At 68.3% G+C, this 21,372-nt stretch overlaps 1 protein-coding gene across 2 annotated transcripts; it reads left to right on the top strand.

The window, feature by feature from the left end:
• The first annotated feature begins 2,578 nt into the window (after positions 1-2,578).
• On the top strand, positions 2,579-5,022 carry ATP5F1D (ATP synthase F1 subunit delta). Of its 2 annotated transcripts, none has more exons than XM_090027760.1 (5): positions 2,579-2,774; positions 2,868-3,021; positions 3,481-3,569; positions 3,935-4,062; positions 4,909-5,022. In XM_090027760.1, the coding sequence occupies exons 1-4, from the start codon at positions 2,646-2,648 to the stop codon at positions 4,055-4,057; spliced, it is 495 nt and encodes a 164-aa protein (XP_089883886.1). In that variant the 5' UTR covers positions 2,579-2,645; the 3' UTR covers positions 4,058-4,062; positions 4,909-5,022. The 2 variants fall into 2 exon arrangements, with proteins under 2 accessions (XP_089883886.1, XP_089883888.1); XM_090027762.1 differs by lacking the exon at positions 4,909-5,022 and adding an exon at positions 4,739-4,902.
• Positions 5,023-21,372: the final 16,350 nt, after the last annotated feature.

Raw genomic sequence — 21,372 nt, 5'->3', positions numbered from 1 at the left:
GCCTGCAGGGCCAAGACATCCCCAGAGCTGGCCGCTGTTCCCTTGACCCTGAGCTCTCTCACTCGGGCAGTGTCCGGGGGTGAGATGCCGCAGTGCTCACGCAGCGGCCCGGGCCTGAGCAGCTCTCGGGCAGGTCACACCCTCCCCCCAGAGGGCCCTGCAGTGCGTCCTACCCCACATAGACCCAGCGCTTGTGAGGCAGAGCGGCCCTGGGGGAGCGCAGGCCACGTGCGCGGTGATGCAGAGAGCAGGGCATGTCTCCATGAGGCTCCCGGGGGTTTCAGGCGCAGAGCTGGGTGCAATAATAAAGGGACTCCGCTTGCATTGCAAGAACATGTCTCTTTATTAGAAGAACCTGTGCAAGCTGTTCCCGTTGACATCAGGGACTGTGGGGCTTGCAGGTCTGCAAGAGGCAGGATCCTGCTGGGCGAGGAGCCAACTCTCAGGCGTCAGGACATCCAGGGATTAATGTCGGGGTCAGGAAGGGTTTTCCTTCCCCCTAGGGGCAGCACAGCATGAGGGGCACGTGCCCTTGCATGGGGGCAGGGTGCTGCCTTCCAAGCACGGAGGATTAGGGCAGAAGTGACTTCAACCCCTTCTGAGGGAAGGGGCCCCAGCCTAGGGAATGGCCTGGGGAGCTGGCGGGCAGCGCCATGGGGCCACGCTCCAGCCTCACCCCCAGCATGCCCAGTACCAGTAGCCCGGGCTTCCAGGCTGGATGCCCATTACCACATCCCAACACCGCTTGGGCTGTGTCCTTCCCCTCCCTGGGGCACACGAGACAGCCCCAGTCCGTGGGCTGCAGTCGGCTCCCGCACTGGGCAGGGGTGTCGGACCTGGGCAGAGGCAGCTGGCACAGAGATGCCAGCTGCAATGCAACCCCGGCTCTGGGGTGGGGGTGGGGGGTGCTCTGTGTCTGTGCGGGGTAGAAAAGGGGGAGCAATGTGGGGGGGGAGAAGGGGGAGCTAGCCCCCCCATCACCTCCGTGGGGGAAGAAGGAACGGAAAGCATCTCCAAGCTTCAATTAAAGGAGGGTAGGCCTGGGCTGGGGGATAGGGGGGGAGGGAGGAGCCTGGCTGGGACCACCAGTGGGAAGAGGAGGAGTTTCCCGGGGGGGGGGGGCAGAGGGAAGGAGGAGACGGAGGTGGGGGGTCCTCTCGGGGTGGATAGGAGCGGGTGGAGGGGGTGAAGGGAGAAGCTGCCGGGCAGCCTGGCGCTTGGCGCCCACGCACTGCTGCTCCTGACACCTCCGGATGCCTTCCCTCGGAGCCGGAGCCGGAGCCGGGCTGAGCAGAATGCTAAGAGGCTGCCAGGAGCAGACAGGCGGGGGGCCGGGAGGGAGGCTCCCCGTAGCCCGGAGGGAATGGGGGGTAACCCTGCCCTGGCCCTCAGCCATGCCTCTGCCCAGCTCCCACGCCGAATCGGGGCCGTCGCCCCCGGCCTGCGACGGACACGGGCAGGGGGCTTGGCCCATCTCCCTGCACTCCCCTCGGGCCAGCGCGTGTCCTAGATCCCGCCTACTCCAAGCATCTTGCCTCCTGTGTACAGCCCCAGCCAAACCGGGAGCACTGGGGCATCTAGGAGGCTCCAGGCCCAGGGTGAGGGCCTGGCACCGCCTGCCGGGCAGAATCGGTGCGCCTGGCTCCGCTCCCAGCACCCGCAGCAGCACAAGGCACCAGCGAGCACACCCAGAGCAGCCCCGAGGCTGCTCTACCGTGCCGCGGGCTGCAGGCAGGCTGCCCCGAGCGCGCGCACCAGGACCCGGGCGGCCGCGCTGGCGCGCTCGGCCTCCCCGCAAACCCGGATCGCAGCCCCGAGCCCGGGCACGGCTGGCCGGGGGGCCAAAGCGTGGCGGGAGGAGCAGGGGCCCGCCCGGGGCACTCCCGCGTCCTGGCGCAGGCCCGAGGCGCGCCTGCGCAGGAGCCCGCCTGCCCCTCTCTGCCCGCGGACGCGCGGCGTGTGGCGGAGCTCCCCGTGCCCGGGGCTGCCTTCGCCAGGCCCGCAGTGCCCTCTGCTGGCGCCGCGGGGCTTTCCACGTGCCCGGCCGCAGCGGCGCGCGGGCACACGTCCACCCGGGCACGGTGCCGATTCTGGGCGGAGCCTAGTGAAGGCCGCCGTGTCCCGGGCCCTCCCGCGCCTCGCCCCCACACCCGGCCTGCTGCGGCGCCCCGAGCATGAGGCCTGGGGCACGGGGAGCGCCCCGGGTGGGGCAGCCGAGTGGGAAGAACGGGGCGGGGGGTTCGCCCCCATTTTTCCCATTCCTTCTGCCCCGCACCGGGCAAGAGGGGGGATGTGGGCCTGGCGGGAGCCACGTCCCGGGGCGTGGGCGGCAGATCCGATGGGCACCCGTGGTGCCCAGGGGCTCCTTCCTGGCCCGGGGTGGGCTGGGGGGCGCTGCCTGGCCCGCAGAGGCGACCCTACAATAACGCGGGCGGCGGGGAACTACAGCCCCCAGCAGCCCCCGCGCACGGCCCAGCATCCCCCGCGGGCCGGCCAGCCTCGCTCTGGGCACTACATCACCCAGCATCCTCCGCGCGCTGCGCTTCCTTCCGGCCCGTCCGCGCGGGGCATTGTGGGCCTCGCAGTCCGCCCGGCTCCCAGCCTCCCCCGCGCCGCTCGCCCTTGGCGCCCGCTCCGGCCCGGTCATGCTGCCCGCCCGCCTTCTCCTACGGCCTGCGGCCCGCGCCCTGCGCCCCCCGCCCCGGGCCCGCGGGTACGCCGAGGCGGCCGCCGGCCCCGTCCAGATGGCCTTCACCTTCGCCTCGCCCACGCAGGTGCGGCCCGGGGGGCTGGGAGCCGGGGCTGGCGGGGTGGAGTTGGTGGCTGCTGTGGTGGCCTGGCTCGACACCCTGCTCCTCCCCCCCCAGGTGTTTTACAACGGGGCCAACGTGAAGCAAGTGGACGTCCCCACGCTGACCGGCTCCTTCGGCATCTTGGCTGCCCACGTGCCCACCCTGCAGGTGCTGCGGCCTGGCATCGTGACGGTCTACGCCGAGGACGGCACCGCCTCCAAGTACTTCGGTGCGCGCGGGGCGTGTGGCGCAGTCGGGAGCGGCCCGGGGCAGGGGGCTTCTGCGGGGGCGACGCCACCCGCCCCGGGCATCCCTGGCCGAGCACAAGGGCAGCTTCAGGCCCTGAGGGTGCGTCCGGAGCATGGCCTAACGGGAGTGGGAGCTGCCCGCCGTGCGGCTGTTTAGCAGACGGAGCAAGGGTTTGGGGTCTGCAGGGGAACAGGGCAGCCCGTCCCCACTGGGACGCTGTTGTGGGGGCAGGTCTGACCACCTCCCCTGGCAGCGAGGGGGCCCGAGTAACCAGGGACCAGCCTCACAGCAAGTCTGCAGCAGGGGAGGGCTGAGCCCGTCATGGGCCACGGTGCTGTGGGAATGCCTCCATGCCAAAGCCATCCCCTGCCCTGGCCTTGTGAGCCGGGCAGGTCCCAGCCCTGTAAAGCGGCTCACCATGGCTGTCCTGTGCTTGCAGTGAGCAGTGGCTCCGTCACGGTGAACGCAGACTCCTCTGTGCAGTTGCTGGCAGAAGAGGTGGCCAGTATGGACATGCTGGATCTGGCCGTGAGTACCCCAAGCACACCCGGGGGGTGGCAGGGGGATGGATGAGGCCGAGCCCTGCTCACCTCAGGCTCCCACTCACAGCTGGTTGATGCCTCTGCAGGGGACTCGCTGTTCAGCGTGGGCTGCCTGGCTCCGGAGCTTCTTGTGGCCAAGGAAAGCTTATGCAGATTAAGACCCAGTTTCTTGCTCTTATCTCTTCATTCCCCCTAATCGCTGCCTCCCTTGAAAGGAATAAGGGCAGTAGCTTCCAGAGCTGAGGGCACCTCCCGCAGCCCTTCCTACCCCAGGTGTCCCCTGCAGGGCTGCTGTGCTTCCCTCCTCTGCCCTGGTGACCCCCTCCCTCCATCTTGCCCTGCTCCTTGAAGGCAGCCAAGTCAAACCTGGAGAAAGCCTTGTCGGAGCTGACAGCAGCGCCGGATGAAGTGGCGAAAGCAGAAGCCCAGATCAAAGTGGAAGCCAATGAGGCACTTGTCAAGGCCCTGGAGTGATTGGGGTAAGTGGCTCCGTCCTGCTGCTCTGTGCCCCTTCTCCAGCCCTCACATCCTCAGCCCCACCTGGGAAGGCTGCATTGGGTTGTGCACGGCCTGGCAGGGGCTTCCCAGACCGTGCCTGAGAGCACAAAGCCCTGGAGGCCCTGGCACCCTGTAAATGCCCCCTTGTTCCCAGCTTGCAGCCGAGGGGCATGTGCCTGCTGTGGCAGCCCTCTGCCGCGAGATGGCAGCACAGGGCCAGCTCCATCCTGATCCCAGCACTGGGGTGGAGTTAGCCCCGTGCCTGGGCAGGTACCAAAAGCAGCTGATGCCTGGCCACGTTGGGGCTCTGGCACTGGGAGGCCGTGCTCTGATTGTTCCCATGTTCGTGGGCCTGGTGCGGGGGAGGGATGGTCTGGTGGCTTCCTGCAGAGCAAGCCTGGGGGTGTGGGTGGCCGGGTGAGGCTGTAGCTGATTGGAGGGGGCTTGGCACATCACACCCACAGATGGACAGCTGTGCCTCTGCTCTTCTCCATTCCACTTGTTCCACAAAAGCAAATAGTTCCTGTCTCCTGGGCTCTGCACTGTCCCATCCCAGCTGCACTGGGCCATGATTGCCCTTGCTGGGCTAGGCCATCTGGCCTGTGTCTGCACCCTCGGGCAGGTGCAGCATGGTGACCCCTTTGCCCTTCACCTTAGGCCTCTGCTCTGCTCTGCTCTGAGTCTGAGGATGGTCCCTGCGCTAACACTGAGGCACCTTTTGACGGCCATGGGCACTGAGAACGGCAGCTAAAAAACTCCACTTTGCACCTCCTGAAGTTGGCCACTGTGCCCCTTTGATCCCCCGTGGTTGTGTGCATGTGTTGCAGGAATCCCATTGCTGCAGAGACCTCAGGGAGGGCAACGCATCCCAGCTTGCAGACGGCAAAGAGATGGTGGCAGAGAAATCCCTTGGATTCATTAAAAGACAAACCTTAGCCCGGCTTGTGGACCATGGCCTTCTTATGAGGCAGGCGGCAGCTGGCTGCATGGGGGTGGTCCTGGCTGCGGGGAGCTGGGAGCAGTTGCCCCAGAGGGGATGGGGGGCTGTGCCATGCCCTTAGGGCTCTGAGGCCGGCTCGCTTGGGAGCCCCTGTTCTGCTCCCCAACTTCTGTGGCACCCACTCCTGCTTCTGGTATAATCCGCCCAAGCGGAAGGATTAGCACGGATCTGCAGTCGGTGCTGACAGGCTGAGGGAGCAGCTTTAGCCCTGAGTCATCCCCTGCCCTGGCAATGGGCTTCCAAGACAATTAGGGCCAAAGTGCCCTCATGCGCCCAGGATGTCCCTGGGAAGTGCTCGTATGTCCTTGCTGCGTATATGTGGGTAGGGGGGTCGTGGCCTGGGCTAGCCCGGGGCTCCCTGCCGCTAGTCAGAGTGCTGCCTGTGTGTGGCTTGACCCAGTGCACAAGGGAGCATGTGGCCAGTGTTGCTTTCAACTGTGAGTCCCAGCCTGGTGCCAGGTAGAGCTGGGGTCTGCCTGGAGCTTGGGCCTGGAGGGTAACACAAGCTCACGTCTTTGGAGCCTAAATAAGAGGCTCTAGCCTCCACCCCATCCCTGCCCCTGCTGTTCCCGCATGTTCCGACCCCATTGCCAGATCCTATAGGGCCTGGGGCAAACATGCCTCCACTCCTTGGAGATGCTGAAGTGGCTTGAGGCAGAGAGGCTGTTCTTCCCAGCACAGGGAGCTTCTGTTTTGGGGGTTGGGGGCATGTGCAGGTATCCTCATGGGCTTCAGGCTGGGCCTTTTATGCTGCCTGGGATCCTTGTCCGCAGCGGCTTTGGTGGCTCATCATTATCAAGCAGCTCTGTGCAGTGGGCAGTGAGGCTGGACAGATGCTATCTCCTTCTCCGGTACTCTCCTTCCCACCCCCCAACCCTGCTGAGAGTGGGTGTGAGAGCTGCTTATCAGTTCCAGGAAGGCCTAACTAATTCTCACTCCCCCACCCTGCCTTGTTAAAGGAACTGCCCTCAGGGGCTTGCAGAGCATCTCTCCAACAATACCATCTGGCCCTGGGATCTGTGGGGACCTGTGCCTTGGACACCTTGCGCGGAAGGCTCCAGCCCGTTTGCAACACACACGCCCCCCTGCCTGGTGAATGTTGAGGTGTGCAGCTGGGCAAACTGAGGCACGAGAGGACAGCGACTCCACTGCCTGGACATCCTGCCCTGCTCCCCCTCCCCCCATAGTTGTAAGTGGCTGCCTAAGGGCCCCGCAGTTCTGCTGAGCCAGCGGGGCTTTGCCCCCGCCGCAGGGCAGCGATACTGGTTCCAAGCAGCCCAAGCGCAATGTGGCTATTTTCAGTGCTGCTACCTCTGGTGTCACGTTGGCTGCCGCCTCCTCTACCCCCGCGCTGCGTCTCCCTCTTCTCTTCCCCCTCCTGACAAGCGATCCAAAATAGCGCCCGGGGTGTTACATTTCTCGCTCTGGTGTTTATTAAAAGCCTCCCGGCACCCATCACAGAGCTGTGCGGATGTCCCTGCCCCTGTGCCCCTGCTGCATGGCTTCTATTCCCCTTGCTGAGGTCAGGTGTCACTGTTGGCGTGAGCAAAGCCGCCGAGCCATGGCAGGTGCTTTTTGAGTCACTTTGGGCAGTGCTTGCTCCTTCAGCCCAGCAGCTCCTTGCAGCTCATGCCCAGCCCGCCATCCAGCCTCCCTTCCCGAGGAAAGGCTCTGAGGCTCTTTTTTTAAAGCTGGTGGAAGCGCGTTGGCGTGGCTGGGGAGGCGGCCAGCGGCTATTCTTAGGATGGGAAAAGCATCTTCGTCAGAGTCCTCCCAGGCTGTTCCCGCCAGCTCCAGGGGGAGGGTTGGAGCAGGGGATGGGTGCCGGCAGCCTGCAAGGAGCCATGTCTGTCCTTGGGGGGGAGTAAAGAGCCGCATCTGAATCGGGGTGCTCTGCTCAGGCCTTGTGTGAGGCAATGCATGCTGAGACTTGTAGTTCCCAAAAGTGCCCTGTAATGAGGGGCCTGGGCTGCTCAGTGCTGCAGCCAGTTGGGGCCCACCATTTACCTGCCTGCCCCCAGCTGAAGGGGCCATGCTGGGCTTGGGGCTTCCTCACCCAGCAGCCGCCTCTCCCCAAGCAAGGTGCCTTGTCCCAGCCAGAAGGGTCCCGCAGGCTGTGGAGACGCCGCATGTCCCTCCGTGCCTGCTGCTAGCTGTTCCAGGTATTCAGCATCCTTTCCCCCTCCCTCTCCAGCTGCTCACCCTAATGGCAGCCAAGATCGCTCTGTCCCTTTTGCCATTGAAAGTCTCTTGCCTGTTTGCTCCAGGGATCCAGTCTGAGCTGCTCGCAGGGGGGTGGGGGCACAGCAGGAAACCTGACCGTGCTTCCCTTGTCTATTCTTGGCTTCCCGGGCTGGGTAAACGGGGCAAAGGTGGGTCACGCGCTCTGGGATCAGCGGGCTGGCACGGCAGCTGGGGACAGCCTATCTCCGTCCTGCTGGAGGGCACCTGGGCTGACGACTCGTGCCTGCCCCGGGGGAGGTCAGGGTGTTGGCTGGAGTGTGAAGGGTCTCGAGGAATCCTTGCCCCGGAGGGGCTTCTGCGTCCACCTCGATGGTGGCTCTTGCCAGCGCCACGGCGCCTGTGGTCTGTAGTGGCTGTAAGATCTGGGGTGGGAGAGGGTTCGGTTCTCTTTCTGCCTCTGGCCCAACCCTGGGAAGGGGTGGGGTATCTTAGCAGCTGCCACGCTGGGTAGGCAAGTTGCCCCTACCCCAGTCCCATCCCTTCTCTGTGCCTCAGTTTCCCCATCTGAAGCAGGGAGGACAGTGGCTGCAGGGCTGACGAGCCTCAGAGAGGCAGGCGGCCGTGTGACGGGCTGGCTCAGGATGCGTTTGTCTGGCAGGCTTTCATCAGCCCCAGGCCAGGGTGCTGGTGCGTGAGAGGGAAAGGCTGGGGCAGAGGCAGGCCGAGCTGTCTGGAACAAGGCCGGCGGGGGCGGGAGCTCGGGCAGGAATGTGCCGTGAGCCTGGCCTGCGCGGCATTATTTCCATGCAGGGCTTTCAGTCGGGACTTGATGGATGGCTACGGGCAGGACTGCCTGGGAAGGGAGGCCTCCGCGGCCCTGGTAGCAGCCGAGCTGGCGTCTTTTCTCATCGCACAGGGAATGATTGACGTCAGGGGGAAGATCCAGCTGGGCTCCCGCTCCCCCCGTCTCCTGGTGCCCTTCCCGGGAAGCCGGAGGGAGCAGGGCGCTGACGCTTCCACCCACATTCCTCCCGTGACGGGGGAGGCGAGCCGGCCCCTCGAGGGCTGCCAGCAGCTTTCGCAGGACGCTGGGTGGACTTGGGCAGAGCCCCATCCCCGCTCCAGACCCTGCAGATCGCCGCCGTGCCGGGTTGCGAGATGGGGCCCCCCCTAACCCCGATGCCCCAGTGTGAGAGGAGAGTTGGGCCAGGGGGCTGCCGACGGCCCCATGTGCGTGCCCCGTGCTGCTCGGGGGAGGGATGTGGCTTTGTCTTTGTACACGCGTCCTGTCCAGGTGCTGCTTCCTCCTGGGGGTGGGACCCCCTGTGCCCCAAACGGGCAGGCAGCAGGCTCAGGTGAGCGTCTCTCTGGACACTTTTACCTGAGGGCCAGCAGGGCCAGGTGACATCCCGTCCGCCCCCATCCGTGTCCTTGGCACCCCTGCCCTGTGGCGGGTCTGAAGCCATGTGCTCGCACTTCCTCCTCCAGCTGGAGCGTGGTGACCCTGCTATTCCCTGGGCCCTCGGGTCTTTTAATCATTAATTGCTGTGCGTTAATTGTTCCGGCCCCTGTGCCTTTTTCCTATGGCTCTGAGAAGTGCTGCCCACATCGCCTCCCGTGGGCCCCGAGGCTGTGGCGCCTGGGAACGAAGGCGCCTGCTGTGGAAAAACTTCCCTGCTGCTGTCATTGCCCTGCCCGGACTTTCCAGGGCCTGGCACGGACCTGCTTTTCCACGGGTCTTTCTCTCTGGCTTGCAGGTGGTACCGCAGCCGCAGCCTTTCAAAGCCACAGGGCGAGGGCAGAGAGGAGGCAACTCCCTGGGGAGAGGCCAGGCAGGCGGGGGGGGGCTGAGCCCTGGCAGGCAAAGTCTCCAAGCCTGGTGCCAACCGCGCTGGCCAAGGGGCGGTGAGTGGAACGGGCGTGGGTGCTGCCTCCGGGCTGGGCAGGGGCTCGGGGTCGAGCACTGGGGGCGGCCGTGCAGGGACTGATGCTCCAGACCCCCTCCCGTGCCAGCCTGGCAAGTGGGGGGGCACCAGAAGAGCTGGCGGGGGTCAGGCCTGGGGTCGCCGGGGCTTGTTGCGGCCCCCCGCAGCCCGCTTGCGGATCCAGGGTGGGGGCTGGGGGTGGCTGGAGCCGTTGCTGCCGCTCGTGGGATCTGGGCGTCTCAGGCCGTGGCCTTTGCCAGGTAGGGCACGGGTAGCCGGGCGGTGCGTGGCTGCCTGGCGGGGGAGGGCAGGGGCGCTATAGGGGGGCCCCGAGCCGCGAGGAGGAAGCGGAGGCCGACGGGGCTGGAGCACCCGCTCCCCGGCAGGACCGCGCGGAATGAGGTGGCAGCCGGCCAGGTTCCCACGGCGGCCCCGGTTAAGAAAACACAGCCGGGGCGGCTGGTGGTTGCCTTGGCGACTGGCGGTGCCGCGCCACGGGAGCTGGGGTGCCCCAGGTGCACCCGGCCCCCAAGTTGCGGCTGCAGGGACTCGGGGCGGGGGGCACGGAGCGGAGGGCCCTGCTCCCCCCACCAAGCCGGCGAAGGCGGTGGCAGCATGGGCGTGCATGCACACGCGTGTCACGTGGAAGGGATACGTGGGCTCCTTCCAGGAGTTCATGCTGCAGCGGGGCCTGTGCTCCCCGCACGGTGCCCGTGGCCAAGCTGGGAGGCTCGGACCTGTCCCCGGCTGCAGCAGCTTGAGCGCGGATCAAGCCGGGCCATGCGGAGGCAGCCAGGAATAGAGCCCCGGCCTCCTGGCACCCAGCCCTGCGCCACCCCGGGGCGGCCTCCTCCCTGCACCGCACCGCGCCCCACACCCTGCCCTGCAGCGGCCTGGGGCTGCCCTGCTCTTCCCACCGCCCCCCCAGCCCCAGCATGGCCTTGCCCTACCCTGCAGCCTCCCAGGTTCGCCTTGGTCGCTCCCTACCACGCTGGGACAGGCCTGGGCTCCCTGGGCTGGGAGGCGGGTGCAGCTGGCTCTGGGGTGGGGGGTTGCCTCCGTGCCTGCGGGGAAGCCATGTGGATGCCTCCGAGCAGCCTGGCACTGTAGCACTTTGGGCTGGTATAAATAGACGGGCTGGAGGCCTGGGATGACTCTTAAGGTCAGAGCCACCCCACCCTGCGTCTTCTGCGCCCGCTGCCCTCGTGGGGAGCTGGAGCAAGGGTTGTGCTGACCCAGCCCCTTGCCCCCACCCGGAGCAGCTGGGCCGCGTCTGTGTAGCTGCAACAACACCGGTGTGTGGCTAAAATGTGTGCACACATGTTGCTGCTGGCCGGGAGTGCAGGTTGCAAAAGAGCATGGGAGACAGACTGGGGGGTCCCCAGGATGGGCATGGGGGGAGGACATCCATGGGGCTGCTGTGCCCAGGTGGGCGCGTACTGCCTTGCACAGAGGGCTGGGTGCAAGGGGCAGGGGCTTTGCTTGCAGCAGGGAGGGGGTCCGACCCTTACCTCCCACCCCCGGCTGCGGCCGTCATGCTCTGCCCCCTCTCCCTGGGCAAAGTGCAGCAGCTGCGCCGGGGCGTGCTGCGCCGTAATAACAGGGTGCGCCCGCATGCAGCGGGGTGGAGACCCTGCTCCGGCTTCTGCCACCCAGGGAGCTGGCGGGCGGCTGGCAGGGCCGGGCCAGGAGGTGCTTTGAAGCCACAGGCCCACCCACCTCCAGCCCGGATCCCAGCAGCCTGGGGGGCAGGGGGTCGTCTGGGGCTGGGTGGGGGGGCGAAGAGGAGACTGGATCTGAGCTGCCGCGCGTGTGCCAGGATCGGCGTGCCCCGAGCTGCACCCCCAGCTTCCCCCCATTATCTCCCTGCCCCTCCCCTCTCCCATCCTGTCTGGCAGCTGGGGCAGGCCCTGCGCTCGCCGGGGTGACACGGGGCACGTGGGGCCTCGGGCTGGGCGCAGCGCTTCGAGAGGCCACGGTCCGTTTGTACGGGGGGGAGAGGGCAGTGTCAGACATCAGGACTCCCCCTCTTCTGTTTGCAGACATCCCCAGCCTGTTCCCAGCCAGCCCCACGCGCTGGTTCCTGGGTTTCCCACTCCCTGCAGAGGCAAGCCCAAGGACCGACCTACCCAAGGGCAGCTGGGTTTGCCCTCATGGCCCAGTGCCAGGACCCCCCTAAGTGACGCTGCCTATGGGTCTCCCAGCCCTGGGGAGAGCAGGCAGGGTCAGGCACGGGGCTGGGACCCAGGAGCCCACGGCTCAGTCCCCCTGCTCTGTGCGGATGATGCTTCCCTCCCCAGTGGAGACCCCCTGACTGAGCTCCCTGGGACTTGTTCCTTCCGGACCCCACCCTGTGACCCCTGAGGCGTGGGGGGGAGCACGTCTCATGTCCACGCCAGCTCCCACCGATGCCGTCCCGATCTGCACCACCAGCTCATCCCCATTTTGCAGCTTGCCTCAGTAAATGTCAGTCTGGCGCGTCCCGGGTCCTGCATGGAGCTAAACGGGGCTGGGGCAGCAGCTCCTGCTCCTGCTCTGCATTTCCAGTCCTTTGGGGCAGGGCATGGCCTTCGCTGACCCCTCCACACCTGATTTCTTTGCACCAGTAGCTCTGATGATCGGTGACCGCCTTGGGTGCTGTCGCTGCCTCCTCTGTGCCCCCAGCTCTGGGCTGAGGCAGGAGGTGCCACTATCCACGCAGCGCCCAGGTCCTTGGGGGGACCTCCAGTTCCTGCAGGCAGGTCCGGGAGCAGGGGCACGAGCCCCGTGGGGAAGCAGGGTGACTACCGGAAGCATTGCCCCACAAGAAAAGGCAGGTGGTGCCCGGGGCGCTCACATAGGCGCCCAGGTGACCCGGGCGAGCCCGCGCCTCTGGGACCAGGGCTAATGGCAGGGAGGGCCCAGGGCGGCCGAGCTGCGTGCAGGGCCGCGTAGTAATTGCGTGTTGTGACGGGCGCCTGTGACAGTCTGCTCCGTCCACCTGGCTGGCGTGAGTCACTTCCCCCGGCGCTGCCTCAGTTTCCCCTCACCGTGGACGCCAGGTCTGGCGCTTGGGGAATGCGGGTGCGGCCCCGGGCCGGGGCTGGCGTTCCAGGATGGTTCCCGGCACTGCCCCTGACTCACCCCGTGACCTCGGGCAGTCACTTCCCCTCCCCCCGCCTCAGTTTCCCCCCTCTTGGGAGCGTGGGCGTAATGAGCCTGACCCTCCCCAGGGAGGGGGCACTTGGTACTGGACAGATGAGTTGTTGCAGGGAGGGCCCAGGGCTGCTGGGTCCCACGCCCGGCTTTGATGTGGAAAGGGGGAGAATGGCGCCATGGGGAGGAGGCAGGATGAGGCTAAGTGTTACTGGTGCCGCTGGCAGCTCGTGGGTGGTGCTGACCTGTGTCTGGGCAGTGCCTCCAGCTGCGTCTGGGCCGGCTCTGGGCTCCTTCTGGGATTGCCAGTGCCCACCCCCACCCTTGCACTGGTGCTGGGACCCACCTGTTGCCCCCCAGGCTGCCAGCAGCTGTCCCCTCCCCAGTGCCCAGGGTCCTGCAAGCAAGGCGGCCCAGGTGCCGTAGGCCCGTGTCACCCCAGTGGCGAGGGAATGGCCCAGGCTGTGCCCAGGCCGGGGACAACCATCACCTCTGTCCCCTTCCTGCTCGCTGGCATGAGTCACCGGCGCACGGCCAGGACGGACGAGCCGGGGGGGCAGGAAGGGATTGTGACAAAATCAGCAGGATCCGTTCCCGTAAACAGGAACCGCCACTTACCGCGCGCCGCTGGCGGGGCCCAGGGGACTGCGGGCTGGAGCCTGAGCATGTATGTGTGTGTGCATGTGGGGCAACTTGGGAGCGGGCGTGTACGTGCCGGATTTAGCATGGGAGTGTGAACACGTGGGCACGTGCGCATGCGAGTGTGCGCGCATAACCATGTATGCATGCATGCGATGGGCGTGCACCTAGGCATAAGTGTATGTGGAGCTGCACGCGTGTGAACGTTGTGGGTGGGGGTGTATACCCGTGTGTGCATGTGTACATATGGATGTGCACATGGCACGTAGGTCGTGGCATCCCTGAGGGAGGCCGGGGAGGGGCTCAAGGAGACCCTGCCCACCACATGGCCAGCCCTGTCAGGCCAGGGCCTCATTAGTCACGGCTGCCCCTTGCCTCCTTGTGCTCTTCAGGCTGGTGCCCATCAGGTGTCATTGAAGGATGGGGTGGAGGGGGGATGCCGGGATGTGTGCACATGTGTGTGTACACATACTAGTGCAAGCATTCGGGGTGTGGGGGGGGCTGTGCATCCATCCTGTGCCCATCACCCCCAGCTCTCCCTCCTGCCTGAGCCCCACCTGAGCCCCCTCACAGGGGGTCTCTGGGGTGCAGATGCTGGCTCCTCTTGCCACCCTGTGTTGTGGGGGGCACAGCCCAGCATGCCCCAGGGGGTGACAGGGCTCCCCCCCTCCACAACTCCCAGCCTCCCGCGCCCAAACCTGCCTGACGACAACAGTGGCCTGGCCTCAGCGGCAGCTGCTCAAGAGCCGGCTGCCTCCCAGGAGGCGCCCTCACCTCCTGCCCCGGCCAGGCAGGCCAGTCCCTGCATTCTTGAGCCGGCTCCAAGTGGAGCTGGGCAAGCCCTGGCGGGGGCGGTGCGGGGGATGCCTGGGCTCTGAGTGTGCCGCCCTGCCAGCACACTGGGCCGGGACACGCTGCGTGTCACCAGCCGGCCACGGGCGGGGGTGAGTGCTGCTGACTCAGCCCCTTCACGTGGCGCTGAGTAGCTGGGATCCCACAGAGCCACGCTGCGTGGGAACGGGCAGGAGCTGGGAGGAGGGCAGCCCCCTGCCCAGCTGCCCCTGCTGCCACACCACTGGGGGGGCCTGGTGCAGGGACAAGGGCATCTGGGCTGTCTGCCACGCATGGGGACTTGGTGGCGGTCTTCAAGGCCCCTGGGATGGGGCCCGAGCACTCTCCTTCTTTGGAGCAGTATCAAAAGCACTCAGGATCCCGGTTTCCCACCCCGGGACGCTGCCTTCTTGGACCCTAGAAGTGGGCGGGCGGCAATGAGTGGCCTGGGGGATGTGGACGCAGGGCCCAAGGAGGGCAGGGGGAGTCCCCCAAAGAGAAATGCTACCCCCCCGCCCCAAGTTGCCCAGGCTCAGTGCCCCGGGGCCTCTGCAGTGCCCAGCCAGGAGACCGGGGGTTTCTCAGTGAACGCGCCCGTGGATCGCGGGGAGCGCTGCCCCACGGCTCGCGCTCCCACGCCCCGCCATGAGCAGGGCTCCGTGGGAGGCCTGCAGCTCCCCTGATGCTCCCTGCCTGGACTACAGCTCCCATGAGGCACCACATCCCCAAGCAGCTCACGATTGGCTGCTTCCTCTCCCCACCAAAAGGACCCTGGTGCATCCTGGAGGTCCAGCCCAAGGGGCGGGCGGGTGGTGTCAGAACCGCCGCCCCCCCAGTGCTGTACGGCGGCTGCATGTCACTGGCCGGACGCTCCAGTTTTGGGGGGATGTAGGGGTCTTGTCGGTCCCCACCCCAGCCCCGCGTTCCCGCCCCCGCTTCTGACCCCTCCGCTCCTGGGGCTGCAGCAAATCCCGCGGGGCCCGGGCGGGAGGATCAGGCGCGGCTGCGAAGCCGGGGGCAGCCCGGCCCAGGTCGGCGCGGGCGCGGGCGCGGGGCAGGCGACGCTGGGAGAAACCGCATGGGCGCTGGGCGAGCTCGTGCGGGAGGCCGGCCAGCGCGGGGCGACGGGGCGGGGTCGAGGAAGCGTGGGCGCGGGGTCGCCCCGGCCGCGATCCTGGTGCTCAGGCTGGGCTCCGTCCCCTCCTGCTCCCCGGGCCCCGGGGGTTTCCGGGAGGAGCAGAGAGTCCCTGTGGCAGCCAGGAGCCCCACGCCACTGCGGAGCCGCAGGCACTAGCGAGAGCCCGCACGCGAGGGGGAAGCGGCGAGTCAGACGCGCCCAGGGAAGCCCCGGGTGGGACACAGGCCGGGCTCGGGTGCGAGGCCGGCGGGCGCGGTGGCAGAGCGGGGAAGGGGTGGGGGGGGGCTGGCTAGAGCAAGGGCCTTGGGGGTCCAGGCTCTTGGGCCCCCGGGCCAGGGGCAGGTCACGGCCGCTTTGCTGCGTGGCGCCGATCGCTCCGCGGGGTGCGGCAGAGCCAGGGACGTTCCCCTCTGCGGGAGCCGGGCGTAAGACTTCCCCAGCAAATCCCTGCCCGGGGGCCGGGCTGGCCGGAGGAGCTGCCCAGAGTCTGGCCGAGGAGCCAGGAGCCCGTTCCCCTGCCCAGCCAGGAAGGGCACACGGGGAAGGAAACGGCTGCTCTTTTGCAAGAGCTGGGGCCTCCTCCGGCCCGTGGCTGCTGGGATTGCAACACCCGGGCAGGCTGGGGCACTTGGGGGGCACCCCCTGCCCTGCCCTGCCCTGCCCTGCCCAGGCAGCTCAGCCTGCACCCGTGGGCGGGGGTCACTGTGGGCTGAAGGGCTGGACAATGAGTCACCTGGGTCTCTTCCCAACACAGGAGCTGGGGCCAGGCCATTTCTAGCCTCAGGCAGCTGGAAAGGCCCCAGCCCATGCTGGCCGCCTCCTGCCATCTCCGACGCCCGGCAGCGGGAGGCCGAGCGGGGCAGACCCCGGCTCCGGCCGCGAGGCAGAGCCCGAATGGGAGGTAGATGCTGCAGGGAAGAGGCATGGCGTGGCCCACCCCCCCGCCCCGCGCCGGCGGGATGGAAACAGGCTCCTAAGCCGGGCGGTGACCTCACAGCGCTGAGAATAGCCCCAGCCTCACCCCGCCGGGCAGCCGGGCCGGCGTGGCCAAGTACGGGCTGGGCTCCCGGGGCCAGTCGCAGCCCAGCGGCCCCCAGCCCCGGCACTGCCCCCGCGGGGCCGGGACCCTGCGCTGGGGCGCGGTCGAGCCCGGGCACGTGCTGCCCCTGCGCGGGTCTGTCGGGGGGGGCCGCGGGCACGGAGCAGGAGGCACGTGCCCCCTTAGCCGGCGGGGGGGGCAGAGCCCAGGCGGCCCCGGGGAAGGGGCCCTGGACCCGGCGAGACCGGACCCGGCTGCTCCGGGCGGGGGGGGCGGGGGCCCAGGCTGCTCCCTCGTTTTCTAGGAGACCCGGCCTGCCGGGGGGGGGGGGTCCTGGGACCTGGGGGTCAGGGCAGCAGTGCGGGGGCGCGATGGGCAGGAGAAGCCAGGCCGGGGCGAGCGGGGCTCCGGGACGGGGCCTGCTGAAGATACGAGCGGGGGGCCGAAGGCAGCGGCCCCCGCTCCCCCCCCGCACCCGCGCAGTGGTGACAGTCGCCGTGGGCTGCGGCGTTTGGGGATCGCCATGGTGACTCAGGCCGGGAGCCCAGCCGTGCCTCGCTCCTCCCAGGCGGCGCGTCACAGTGCAGCATCCTTCCCGAAGATGCATCATCCCGAAGCCCAGAGAGAAAAATACCTGCCCCCCCCGCCCCATGGCTGGCGCAGCGAGTGCGGGGGAGGCGCAGGCCCTGCGGAGGCAACGCTGACACCAGGCCCTATTCTGGGCACAGGGGAGGGGGCCTGTCGTCACGGGGCAACAGCTGCCTCCCCCCGCTTTGGGCTGGAGGGAAGGGGAGACCCCAGCGCAGGTCGCTGGGGGCAGGGGCCAAGGCAGGGAGGAAGGGCACGGCCCCCCCCCCCCACGGGCTCCCCGCGTGCCGGGGCTCCGCTGCATTGAGCCCCCAGTGACACCAGCGACTTGCCTCCCGGCTGCGGACCCCGACCCCACCCAGCAGCCATGGGGGCGCAGCTGGTTGGGGCTGGTCTCCATCCCCAGCCCAGGGTGCTCTGGGTGGGGGCTGCTGCGGCGAAGCCCCCCCGTGTGTCCTCTCTCGTGACTCCAGCTGCGCTCGGCAGCCCCCTCCCAGAGCATCCCGAGGGTGGAGGGGCCTTCCCATGCCCCCCCGACCCCGGGGCCTGCCCTGCCGGCGGGCGGGTTGTTTGTAGCCTGTTGCTCCGTGACTCACCCTGCCTCTGTGACTCCATTTCCAGTTCCTCCCTGACCTCGATTCACCTGCTGACGGGGACGGGGACGGGGACGGGGACGGGGCGGCGCCGTGCCCTGGGAAATGCCTCGCCGAGACGGGGCTGGAGGACGGGCCCCCGGGCATTTGCAGGGGCGGGGGAGCAGGCTGCGGCTAAGGGGCAGCAGCCTGGGTCTGCAGCCCCGCTGCTAGGAGCCGCCCAAACACGTGCTGCCGTCCAGGAAACATGGCGTAAACTGCCCATCGCCACGGCCACGGCCGCGTGCTTCCCGCTGGCGGAGCAGGGACGCTGGCCCAGCCCGGCGGCGTGACAGCCCCCCCGCCCCACGCCGTAGGTGTCAGGGCGGAGGATGGCGGGGGACGGCGCCGGATTGCAAACCTCTTACTCACGGCGGAGAGCGATGGCTCACCTGCGGCGCGGGGCGCGGGGCGCGGGGCCCGCTGCCCTGGGCCGCGGCGCGGAGGTGCCTCGAGCCCCCGACCGGGCCCGGGCGAGCGTGGGGGGCCGTGCCCGGCCTGGCACGCCAAGAAAAAGCCGGCGGCGAGGCAGCTGCTTCGCCCGCCATGCGTGCCAGGGGCGTGTGCGGGGAAATCGCCGGGGCTGGCTCCCAGCCCAGGCTGCAGGCGCCGGGCGGCTCCCGGGACTCCGGCGAGCGCTGGATGGGGCCCGATGGCTGGTGCTGCTCAGGGCTGCGAGGTTCCCGGGGTGGGGGAAGGGGGCGCGAGCCTGGCTGATGCCCTGCCTGTGCCTAGCCCGGGGCAGCCACGAGGCCAGGCCTGCCCCTTTCCCACGCGGCCCAGCGAGGGCTGCGAGCGGGCCCCTGCCAAATCGTGAGGCCTGGCCGAGCAGCCACGAGAGCGGCTGTAGGTCTCGGTCTTCCCGGGCTGGGGCCATCGCACCCGGGGCCTGTTCTGCTCTTTCCTGCAGCACATGAGCAAGAAATCGCTCCTGTTGTTAATGAACGCGGCGATGATTCTCCCATAGTCCCGTGACCGTGGGGAAAACGCTGAGGAGATAAGATTGCCGGCCGCGGCACAGTTGTGCAATCAGTCTGGAGGCACCAAAACGCCAGATGCCGAAGGGACCGCCGTGCTCCCCGGTGCTCCACAGAGATTTGGGGTGGGGGCTGGAGGGACCCACAAAACAGCGGCCGCCAAGGTGCGTACCCCCGGGATCCCGCTGGGACCCGACAAGGGCCGGAGCCCCGTGGGAAGAGCTGGGGGCCTTGGCAGGAATGCCCCAGCCCTCCGCCGGGCGCCCCGGGGCATGCCGGCGGCGGGGATCCGACAATCCTCTTGCTGCCCGTGACCGGCCACGGGAATAATCCCCCGCCCAGGTCAGATAATCGGATTGCAGCCGGCTTTGCGCAGCCTACAGTGGGATTTGTGTAGGCATTTGCTCACCAGATCCTCTCTCCCCAGGCTCCTCCGCCACGCGGGGTCTGGGGAACGCCGTCCCCGGAGCCAGCAATATGCCCCGATCTCACTTTGTTCCTTAATGAGGATTCCCGGGGGGGGCGCGATCAGCTAAACACACACAGCCTGGGCGCGGGCACCCAGGGACCTCCCTGCTGTTCCCGCGGAGGCCTCCAGGCCCCCGGGAGCTGCCTAAAGCCCCAGCTTCTGGAGTCCTGGGATTATGGGAGAGCCTCGGATTTTGCTTAGACGAGGCAACGACGCTCCGATCGGTCCGGGCAGGCAAGGAAGGGGGGCGACGTGGTCCCCGGGGGCTCGGGAGCCAGTCGGAGGGTTGGGAAGTCAGATTCCCAAGGCACGTGCCGCCCGTTCCCCCCATGCCCCTCGCTCTTCTAGCTGCCGCCTCCTTGCTCCTGGCTTTGTTTGCAGGTGCTCCTCTGTGCTGGGAGCCGCGTCCAGTCCGTTCCTGCGTCTCCCTGGTGGAACTGGAGGTGGGGAGGGAGCAGGGCAGCTCCGTCCCCCATCACCCACGGCAAATCCCAGGCAGGGCCCCAACGGCAGCGAGCGGCTCCCTGCACCACTTCCCCGGCTGCCGGGCTGGCCCAGAACAATGGAGAATCCCCTCCCCCACCCAGGAACAATGGAGAAAATCCCCTTTCTCCCACCGAGAACAATGGAAGCTGCTGGGTGCTGGGTGCCTCGTTGTGGGGGGAGAAAGGGGGGCTGGTAACGAGGAGAGACTCTGTGGGCAAAGCGCCCAGCTCTCCCAACCTAGTAATGCACTGGTCCGCAGCCAGCATAGCATCTCCTCCTCCCCAGCCCCGCACACCTGTGCGTACGCACACGCACGTGCATGTTGGCGTGAATGCACCCGGGTCCTAGGGAGCACCCAGAGTTTCCTGGGTGGGGGAGCTGTAGGACTTGCAAAAGGCACCCTCGAAGGAAAGCAGAGTCCTGCTCCCTGGTCCTGCTGGGGCACCGAGCCGTGGAAGCAGCCCGCAGGCTGCCCCCCCCCCCTTCCAGTGCATCCCCTGCCCCGCTGCCGCATCTTCCTGGTAAACCCACTGCCGTTTGCTTAGAAACAGAAAAGAAAACAGAGTCCGGCAGAGGCCGAGCCGGGCGCTGCCTGGCCCAAGAGGCCTGTTCCCGGGGCTGAGCACGGGGATGCTTTGCCCTCGCAGGCAGGTGAACTACCCCTAGGGCCCTTCAGGCAACCGTGATCTCCTTTGTTAGACCAACTAAATAGCTGGAAAAGTTCTTCTTGGGCACAAACAACGTGCCTGGGGCCGGCTTCTCACCCGCAGCCAGGTGGAACGGGGCCTGCATATCCCGCGGGGTAAGACAGCCTTGCGAGCCCCACAAAGGCAGGCAGCCTGCCATTAAAGGGTTTACAGCTACCCTGAAAAGCCCCAAGCAAGGGGCCCCCCCGCCTGCTGCCTCTTGCTTCCAGCTGGGATTGCAGGCTCCGGCAGGGCAAGGCCGTACTGTCTTTGTACAGCACCGAGCACCGGGAACTCTCCGCATCTGCGGGAGCAGACTGACTTCCCCTCGCACTCACAACCGCTCCGGCCCGTCGCCCCGCGGCCGGTCAGTTTCACCCGTTTCTGGTCCGTTTCACTTTCCGGTTCCCTAGGGGCGGCGGCCCCTCCCGCCCCGGCCGCTTTCAGCCCCAGGGCCCGCCCTGCCCGCCAGCTCCGGGCTACCGGAGTCTGCCAGAGCCCGACAGAATAGCCGGGCCCCCCGCTGCACAGCGGGGGGCTGGGGGCACTGAGGACCCCCCCCTTCCAGCGCGGGTCGCACCAGCCCCGGGCATGGGGCAGCGCGGTGGGCTCCTCTGTCCCGGGGCAGGAAGCGGAGCGGCCGCGGGCGCGGCGGGCTCCGCGCAGGTGCGGGCGGCGCCGGCGGTGCTGAGCTTGCAGGCGGCCGGGTGCGGGCGGCCGGTCCCGCTGCCAGGCTCCACCCCGGGCCGGGCGTGCGGGATAAAAACTTGCGGCCCCTCCCAAGCGGCTCAGCACCAGGCTGCGCTCGGAGCCGCCGCCGCCCGCTTCGCCCTCGGGATTTCCGCGCCGAGCGCCCCGGGATCTAGTCTGCTGCCGCGGGGCCGCCGGAGCGGGGAGCTGCGCGGGACGCGGTGAGTGGAGCCGGGGGCCCCGGTCGCGTTTGAAGCCCGTCCCCGCCGGGTCTCGTCGCGCCCCGGGGGGGGGGGCGGTAAGGCACGGATCTCGGCCCGGCGCAGTGCGAACACGGCCGCCCCGGAGTCGCGCCGCATTGGGGTGAGACTGCGGGCCGTGTGGCCCCGCGCTGGGGCAGTGTCCTTGGAGCCCCCAAGCACCGGGGCCGCCGGCAGCCCCGCGGCGGGTCCTGGCGCCGCGGGGGTCGAGACCGGCCCGGCCGGGGGGGGGCACGGCGGCCGCCCCCCGGAGCCGCACGTGTGTCCGCCCGCCTGCCCCGGGCTCTTCCCACGCCCCCCCCCCGCCCGGCGCCGCGCTCCGCCAGGGGGCGCCCGCGCTCTGCTGACTCATGCGAGCCCGGCGGCACCCGCCGCGACCCAGCGAGGGGCTCGATCCGGGGGGCCCGGACAGACGCCTCGCACCCCCCCTCACTGGGGGCTGCCCCCGGATCACTCCGCACGTGCCCCCCCGGAGTCCGGATCCAGCTGGGGGGGGTCTTGACCCCCCAGCCGTGCAGGCAGGGCCCCCCAGAACAATGGGGCTTCCTCTGCCCCCCGGGCCGGGCTCCAGGCGCAGCCCTTTGTTGCCGGGCGGACACATGATGAATGGCT

This window comes from Crocodylus siamensis, chromosome 14, assembly GCF_052110815.1.
Source record: "Crocodylus siamensis isolate JL-2025a chromosome 14, ASM5211081v1, whole genome shotgun sequence".
NCBI classification, from domain to species: Eukaryota; Metazoa; Chordata; order Crocodylia; family Crocodylidae; genus Crocodylus; species Crocodylus siamensis.
The sequence above is the reverse complement of the archived record's forward strand: the minus strand, read 5'-3'. Positions and strand labels throughout refer to the sequence as shown.

What these genes read in the sequence shown, in the direction of transcription:
- ATP5F1D (XM_090027760.1), top strand. Translation starts at nt 2,646, where the DNA reads ATGCTGCCCGCCCGCCTTCTCCTACGGCCTGCGGCCCGCGCCCTGCGC. An exon ending in CCTTCGCCTCGCCCACGCAG is followed by an intron (nt 2,775 to 2,867) that starts GTGCGGCCCGGG and finishes CTCCCCCCCCAG; the next exon opens with GTGTTTTACAACGGGGCCAA. An exon ending in CACCGCCTCCAAGTACTTCG is followed by an intron (nt 3,022 to 3,480) that starts GTGCGCGCGGGG and finishes CTGTGCTTGCAG; the next exon opens with TGAGCAGTGGCTCCGTCACG.